Raw genomic sequence first — 9,419 nt, 5'->3', positions numbered from 1 at the left:
CCAATAAAAGGACAAGTACTAGCATGACATACAGTATCAGCTGCAGGAAATTAATGATATCTATTCACTTCTAGTTGTTTTACATATTTTGCTTATTTAAACAGCCTTGAGTGTCTACTTCACTTCAAAGACATGACAGTCATTTCATGATGTAAGTATCTCCATGAATTACCTACTCAAAGTTTCATTCTTCAGCACTTCACTATCCATTCATAACATTCTGCCAAACCAAAATGTGACATAGTGTTCTTAAGGAAATTCATCTAAATAAATTTTCCAAGTAATTATTTATTCCTCAGAGTTGTATGCCAAATTTCAAGTGAGAGAATATGTTTTATATAGAATTTGAATATAGAAAATGAATTCCTTAAAACATGGAACACTACACTTTTCTTTCAGCAGATCATATTGGCAATAATCTGTTGAAAATTAATTATATTTAAACTGATCAGCAGAGAAGTAGAAATATAATTACTTGATGGTGCATTCCTAAAGTAAAACCTACAGAAAAATTACTACCCTTAAAAATTGGAACAAGTTGATTAAAATGCAAAACTATTAACAAGTTTTCCTATACCAAAATATACTAAACAAATTTTCAAAAGACCTTAGTAGCTAAATTTCTATTAGAAGTTGATGTTTAACATGCTTCTAAAATGTATTAGACCATACAAATTATACAAACCACAAGAATGCAATAGCAAATGCAATAGCAAATAAAGCACTTTTATGTCACTGAACAGTCCATCCTTTATGAAAACAGCAGGGCAAATCATCTTTATTTCAGTTGAGATTTAGCTTTTCTAGCATTCTTCTAAAAAGTCCAACTCAGCTTGGAATATTTTAAAAGAATAAATGCACCATGATTCATATTTATCAATATACTCAATAGTCCTTATGGATTCTTTCCAAGCAAGTGATTGTAATACTACACAGTTAGAGATACTCTACTACCTCTCATGAATTAACTATGCATGTTTATGTCATTCTTCTGACCAACATTCTCAGGTTAAAGTTACAATAACATTTTTCAAGGGAGAGTCTACTTACCCAATTCATTAATAGTTGCTCTTGCTCTGGAGACAAAAGAACTAACTTCGCTTGAGTGCATTTTTGCCCTTTCCTTAAGGTCAGCACCTGTAAGTGATATTTCATATCTATGTTAGCAAACTGTAAACAGTATTGTAGATACATTTGCAAAGCAAAATATTTCCTCATTTATAAGAATTTAAAGTCTAATTCTAAACAAGAAGTTTAAATTGGTCATATAAATTTTCCACAGATTTCAAGGAAAACATCAACTATTTGTCAAGGAAAGACAAAAACAAAACAAAAAAGCCCAAAAAAAAAAAAAAATTATCCATAACCAGATTTTCACTAAGTATATTCTTCCCAGTGACATTTCTTTTTCTCTTATTAAAATAGTTTATGAACAGCAGCATTTATGCTTACAGTTCATCTGTTATACTATTTTATTTTCCCAACTGTGTCACAAAGTGTGATAAATATGTATTTTTCATACTGTACTCTTGTTATTCTCTTTTTGGTAGATCATACAGTACATATGTTGCATGGTTTTACATGAACATATACATACCTAAATAAAAATGCTAGAGTAGATCGATTTTTCACCTCCTTTTCCATTCATTTACTTAAATTTATTTTGGAGTAAGTTACACACCACCTTTTTTTGTTTGTAAAAAAAGAAGCCATATCTTGAAAATTTTTACCTATTTCTTCATGAGTATATAAAAATTAAGTTCAATATGCATACTACAGCTATATGTGGAGATAAATGTGTTTTCAAAAACTCACTTATAGGAAAAGCTGACATTTTCTCTCATGTGTAAAATGTGAATGTGTAAAAAAAAACTAACAGTAATAATAATAATAATAATAATAATAATAATAATAATAATAATAATAATAATAATAATATAATAGCTAAATATAGAAGCCTATCTTTCTTACAGATGAACAATACTTTAAAAAGGCAAAACCTGCATAAACACATCTATTCTTTAAAGAAGCAAAACAGTCACAAAGCAACTTAGTGTGTATTTGTCCCATTTGGTGAAAATTAACCTATTGAGCCAGCCTCTTGGCATGGCTGAAAAGGCTAAATAAGACAATAAAAGAAAAATGGAAAAAAAAAAAAAGGGTTTATGTTTTTCTGCCCTGAGAATACTATCCATTCAGGAAAATGCACTGAACCCAGATTAAGTGAAGACTGTAGCTTTTTAAATTATGCAGTCATAGGTTTTGTTTCATCTTTTAACTTCCTGGACTTAACTCACAGTAGGCAATTCTGACCCTCTTCATCAAACATAGTTTTAGAAATACTTTCGTTGAGAGCATTAGCTGTAATGCTAAACAACCCTAGGCTAGCTCTGTGAAAATCAGTATCTCAATCTGATGTTTTCTGATGGACATAACAGTTGTTGCTTTAAAGCACCATGCCTAATAATGCAGCTCTACATCTTTCCTTCTACTTCTGTCATAGAACCTCCTCATTTAACTGTGACTTCTGTTCTCCTTCTATGCATGTCAATATAAAAACAATGAAGCATCAGTCCTGGCAGCATTTGCATATTTTCTGCTAAGCAATATTAAGCCAAATTTACACTTTGCCAAAAACTTCCAAACAACCTTCTAGAATGTGCCCCAACTGAGAGAGTAGGACAGGCCAGTTGACCAGACAGTACCAAACAGGAATTGCTACAGTCAAGCTTGCACTGCAGAAAAATTGCAACTGCTACCTTAGTAAGTCACAATCAATACATAAAGAAATCTTGCCAGAAACTCAAAAACCAATCAAAATTTGCATCCATAAATCTGGATAGAACTCCAGATATATAAAACTGCAAACAACTTTCACAAATCTATTTACATATAGAGTTCTGGAGGTAAAAGGAGCTTTTGAAATATCAGGTTTAAGAGGCTAAATGGTAAATTGCTTTAGAAGTCACATCAGCAAGGATGCAAAAGGAAAATATAATTTACTTGATATCAGTTATAGTCTGGCTCTAGCTTCTTCAACTCTGTTCAAATTACTGCCTATGTAAGAAACTGTATGGTTTATGAACAAAAACCTCTTTGGCTGTGCAATCTGACTCAAAACTTCCACAGACTGAAATCCTGCTCACTGGGCATCCCCTTGAAAAGAATTATAAAGAAACCATGTAGCATTATTGCAAAGAAAATCTTCTGTCAATAAAGCAATTTTTGGGGTTTGATTTATTCAGACTAGAAAATATGCATAGAAAAATGGACACAATCAAAAGAAACCTCAACTCTTCAAAAACAAACAAAAAAAATTTTGACTTCTTCCTTCAGTCAGAATACACATTTCCTTGAAGACATTTACATAAATTGATTAAATATTTAAAAAAATATATTTTTAGGAATGGATTAAAATATAGATTAAATGCATTAAAATATATGCTAATTTTAAATTGACAATATTGACTACTGTAAACAAATTTCAAGCTGCCTCAACCAGCTTTTGTAAACTAACATTTCTGTTTTTTAATTGTTTTTCCCTTATAAATGTCAAGGAAATGGAAAGAGCCCTTTTCTATTTTAGCTCTCTAAAGAATAATAATAGTAACTGAAGCTTTCTCAGAGGGAAGAATTTTAGTCAGAAGCCATTCACTGCACTCCAAAAGAACATATGCCTTGGCATCCTCTGGGTCACAGGAGATGGAACTGCCACCAACTTAACATCTTTGTTCCTGTTATAAGATTTGACTACTGGTCAAAGAATTACTGATCAATTCTGACCCACATAGCAAAGAACTGCTCACGTATTTCTTCAAAATCTGCTCTTAAGTCAGAAGTAGAAAAGGTTACATTTCTGAAGCTACTCATGATGGAGAATGCAGGTTGAACCAGAGTTCTGCTTTCTCAGCTACTAAAACCAGACCCCTTCTCTCACCCCAGGTTTTCTACTTCAAAGTGGCTGAAAATAGTATTTGCTTAACAGCTCAGAGCAACAAAGTTTCTACGGTTTCCAAACCACAAAAAGTCTGACACAACAAAACTGCAATTTTTCTATGGGCCACAGCTGAAATCTGTGGACAGTTTGACCTATCTGTCCCCCACATTCACTCCCAACACACTCCAGGGGCTCACTCTACTGTGGATCCATTCCTTCCCACTACACAGAACACAGAACTATCTAAGACCTCCTAGCCAAGAAGGAAAAGGGCAAACCCAAGCTACCAGGGAGCAGAGGCAAATGAACTGTTGCAGTTTTGATGGTACACTGTAATTATGTCCCCACATCCATCCGGTTTGTACTGGAGCTTGAATCGTTGTTTTCTCAATATAAAGTTTCCTGGCGTCTCAATGCTTTGTCCTACTAAGTGATTTTCATTTACTCAGAGCAATAACAGAAGCTGTGATTTTAGGAGTTATGCTCCCCAATTCTCACCTCCACTGCTTCCAGTATTTTATGAACTACATTGTAAAGATTGTGAAATGCCATTTTCAAATTACTAGCTGCTGCCTCAGGACAAAAGAAAAGTGCCACAGTGAAAGACTACATCAACAGTACCATCAACCACTTCCTCCTACAGCTATATTAGCATTTGGTCAGGTACTCTCCACTTGTGAATAAACTCTTCTGAATCAACATAATTCACAGAAGTATCACTTCAAAATTTACACAGCAAATCAGTACGAGAGAACTTTCCTGACGACTTCCAATGAAAAGATATGTTTGAAAAATACCAGTATAAACAGCAGTCTTTCAGTGGTCAGCTGTGATCTGGTCTTTTCCAGATCAATTCTTGAAACTGATACATGCTGATATATACTATCTACACTTGTATTGAGGTTGCTCAATGCAAAAGAAAATCCCTGTTTGATTTTGATCCATCACTTTCTCATTCCCCTCCTCCAATACTGGAAGAAAATAGGAAGGTAGTTTGTTTACCTTTTCTACATTACTTCCCCTCAATATGAAAACTCTGTCATAGTAACTCTCGCATGGTTTCAAATATTTGGCTATTCAATGGTTGGCTGTAATACACTGTGAGTTGAGAGAAATATTGCAGCATGTGCCTGACTTCCACTTCACAATGATGCCAGAGAAAATGTTTATTTGAGAAATCCAAGGGCGGTCCAACAAGATAGGGATATTGCTGCTATTCACAAAAATTTTTCCACCTACACATATGTATGACAAGGATGACTTTTAACTCAGAGAACACACAAAAGGAAACCAACTTTTACAGTGATTACTCTGACCTCAAACCTCCTGCCTTATTAGGATATTTTTACAAACTTGCTAATCAGAATTTATATACTGTTGAAAAGCTATATGTTATGTTTGTAAAGTATGTTCCAACTATAAGCCTCACTTTCCAAATAATATAAATGCCTAGAAATCTTCTTTTATAGACTATTCTATGCAACTTCCAAAACCCCAAAATCTCTAAACAAAAAAGGCATAAAATGTAATGGTTTATATATGATACATAAAATTTTAACTTTATTCAATAAATACTTTGTATTAAAAAGCAGGTCTTTCAGAAAGCTGGCACATCCAAATTAAACAGTGAAGTTATTCTATCAAGTGTCTAAAGGTCCTTGAATTATCTTTTGTCTGAGAAGAGGAAAGGAAGTGACACATGGACAGGCATTCGAGGTAGAATAAAGTATTAAATTCTTAGTGCAGCAGTGTTTTTGTGAGCTTGACCTTTGATCTAACCAAACAGAAATTGACTGCTCCTGTCAACACACCAAAATTTCAATAAGGAGGTGATAATGGGATGCATCAGAAGACACTGTCTTGCATACTATATCCAATTCTTCTGGATATTGTCAGCAAGAAGAACACTGCAAAGAACAAAATACAAAGGCACCACTAGTCCACTCAAACAGGTTAAGGAATTTACAAAGGAAACTTGCAATGATTTAAACTAGAAGTAAAAAACACGCACTACCTCACCAATTAAAATGCTATGAATTCCTATGAACCCGCATCTTATTCCCACATAATGCATTTAAACCAAACTATGAATTAATATTTATCCTTCTCCACCCACACTGAACTAAATAAAATACTGAAGGCAAGGGGCCAACTTCGACATACATTATAGATTAACTTATAACTGCTAAAAAAAAATCCATTAAGGTACATGGAAATATTTTTACTTAAAAGCAGATGTGTGCAACTTCTGGAAAAGCCATTTCAAGAAATCCAAGAAATCATTAGCAGAACACTAATAAACTTCTACAAGGTTAAGAATATCCCAAGAGGAAGCTGTACATACACATGTGAGGACAACACTATGTCAACTTACATTCAAAACCAGAAAGATTTATCTAAAACTACAATACCTCATAAAGCAAATATATTTATTTAATGTCAAGTCTAACACAAGTAGGACTTTGTTACAGTAGTAAGTAATGAGTATTATTCTGTTTGGACGTATTTCCAATTTATATCCTTAAAATCCTTTTCCAGCCACCTAGGCATTCAATGAACCTTTCAAATTAGATGGTGGACCAATTCAGATGCATCCCACTAAATCCTGTTCATGTGTATGTGTCCAACTGCTACAGCTGGATCTTAACTCAGTCCTACTCAATCAGTGTTTTGTTAACTTTGTTGTTGCTTCTTGGCATGTAAGAGACTTGGGAGCTGACCTTTCCCATGCAGACCAAGGCAAAGAGAAAACAGAATACTTCTACCTTTACGTGTTGTCCATAATTAAGCTGTCAGACCCATGCAGTGGCAGACCTACATTTTTCTTGACCTTATGTTTGGTACTAATATACCTACAGGAGTTTTTCTTGTTACTCTTGACACCTGCCAGTTCAAACTCCAGCTGAGCTTCTTCCATCCTAAACATATTTCTGCATAACTGAGCACTTTGGAAGTCTGTCCCATTTTCCAAGGGTGAATAAACAACTCTTCCAAAGATATAAAAAGGATATTCAAGAGATTAAAATATAGGAATTTTTTACCTGAAAAAAAAAAGAACACTCAAATCCAAATGTTTAAAAGGTAAATAATACACAAAATACACTCAGAACATACTGAATATGCTATATTGTATTCCTAAATATTTTCAAGATTTTAGATTCAAACTGACTCTACCAATACTTCTAAATCAGTCACTAACTCAGTACACTAAGAAATGAAACGTCACTTCAGAAAGCTATCTGAAAGTTAAGGACAAAAAGTGAAAAAAACATACCAAAATATCTATTAAACAAAGAACTGCTAGTAACTTGCTTCTGAGGACCAGCTTCTTTTAGGAGTACTGCTGAAAAGGAAGATTTTACAAAGCAGTACAACTTACTCTACACATTCTGTGCTGAGATGTTATATTTAGATTTGAAATCAAATGTGCATGTAACAAGTAAAATTTATATCAAAAGATCATTTCCTCAAAGAATAATCTGTAAAAGAATAACTTATTGTTGTTAAAATATGGCTTTGAGTAATTTTTGTCTTTTGTTTTGTTATCTAATTCCTTAAGGACTGATAAAAAAAAATAAGATTGACATTAACTTTGTCCATTCTGCAGAGTAACTTGAAACTTTTCAATGAGGAAAGAATCCCACATTTATTCCAAGTTCCTTCAAACTTTCACGTGTTCTCATACTTAATTTTTCCTTTATATTTATTTCTTACTTTGAAGTTTATCAGACATGATCACCACTTCTATGTGGTAAACATGACTTGGATCTCTATATTTTGGTGCATTTCTGCTGTGGTTTAAGCCAAGCTTGCACCTAAGTATACCACACAGCCACTTACTCACTGCATTTCCCTTGCCAGTGGCATGGGAATAACAACCAAGAAAAGAGTCGAGATAAGAACAATTCAATGATGAGAGTAAAACAAGAATAATTGTCTTCACAATGTCAACAACAATAGCAATTGATATAACAAAAAAGAGAGAGGAATGAAGGCCAAGGAGAAAAAACACACGATGGCTCATCACTTGCCCCAACAGCAATCAGCACCTCTCAGCCAACTGCCCCCAGTTTATAAACTGGGCACAATTTTCCATGGTAGGAAATATCCCTTTGGCCAGTTTGGGTCAGCTGTTCTGGCTGTGATCCCTCTCAGCTTCTTTTGCACCTGCAAAGCCTTTGGCTTAGGCTAAGCACTACTTAGCAACAACCATCAGTGTGTTGTCTACATTATTCTCATACTGAATCCAAACAACAGCATTTTAACAGCTATAGGAAGAAAATTAACTGTGTTCCACCCAAAACAAAAACCATGTAATGATGTCAACAAAGTAGGAAACAAAAACACAATGGTAAAGAAATCAGTAATATATCACAAAATACTAAGAAAGTTGTTTAAAATCTTCTCATAAAATGGAATGGAAAACTTCAAAAGTTATATAAAAGGATTTGGAACTCAATTTTCCAGATGCACAAAATTCTTAGAAAGTCAGGAGCTGCAAAGATCCAAAATTATTTGAAATTAATATAAGTAAGAGCACATATGTTCACGGGCATTAGGAAGATATTTGAGTATGCAACACATAAGGAACCAAAAAATTAAAACCAGAGCACTATCATGAGATTCAGCTTTAACAGTGAATTAATATACGAAGATCAGGCTCTGAAGTGCCAAGGAGCTATAAACAAGCAGTCACTGACTGAAAACACAGACCTTGGCCCTATGCCTATCTAACTGGGTTATCTCTCAGCCTTTGGTACTGTTACACAAACATACAAAGGAGATTATGACATATATTTTCATAATTGCCGGTTAAGAATCACTTTATCTAAGAAATTAGTTCACAATATATGTTTAAAGCATCTTTCATAACTTAGGAGAAAGCACCTTTCATAACTAAAGAGTAACTACTTTCAGTTGTAGCCATTTGCTTTACTAAAGAGCAATCATCAATCCTGTTGCACACCTGTACTGACACAAATCTTTGCAAACACCACCTGAATTAAGTACAAAGGAAAATGCATTTACATATAACAATAATAAAAAGTAAGCAGTATTCTAAATTTCAAAACAAAACGAGAAAGATGCTCACTGCAGTAAATTTGGTTGATGGAAAAACAGTTTGGCATGCAGGCTGCCATGTATATTTCCTACATAAGAAAGTAATTTAAATTAATAAAAGCATTCTTTTTCACGTATACTGTATATTCCTGAAGTTCTTTAAATGCAGATACATGATTTTAATGCCAAAATGGATATTTATATTCTTCTATGTAAGGTTGGCTATCATAATTTATTAGCATGACTTGGTATCTGCAGTTTTTGCACATATGCCCTCTGTGTCACAGAAACATTCCTGAAAACCATCCAACTGTGAAAAATAAACAAAATGTCTGCAATTCCTATGTATTTAAGCATGTGGCAAGATGCCAGTCCTAAACATTCCCTGTGGTAAAATGGCAGCATTATAGCTCCACTGTAA

The 9,419-nt window shown here is 33.8% G+C and overlaps 1 protein-coding gene across 1 annotated transcript in view; it reads right to left on the bottom strand.

The window, feature by feature from the left end:
- Positions 1-1,039: 1,039 nt before the first annotated feature.
- Positions 1,040-9,419, bottom strand: part of LOC130266672 (uncharacterized) — a 39,466-nt gene continuing 31,086 nt past the window's right edge. The window contains exon 4 of the mRNA XM_056515949.1: positions 1,040-1,137. Within this exon, the coding sequence (XP_056371924.1) occupies positions 1,043-1,137 (95 nt within the window). The 3' untranslated portion in view covers positions 1,040-1,042. The remainder of the gene's footprint in view (positions 1,138-9,419) is intronic.

This window comes from Oenanthe melanoleuca, unplaced genomic scaffold (genome assembly GCF_029582105.1).
Source record: "Oenanthe melanoleuca isolate GR-GAL-2019-014 unplaced genomic scaffold, OMel1.0 S140, whole genome shotgun sequence".
Taxonomy (NCBI): domain Eukaryota; kingdom Metazoa; phylum Chordata; class Aves; order Passeriformes; family Muscicapidae; genus Oenanthe; species Oenanthe melanoleuca.
The sequence above is the reverse complement of the archived record's forward strand: the minus strand, read 5'-3'. Positions and strand labels throughout refer to the sequence as shown.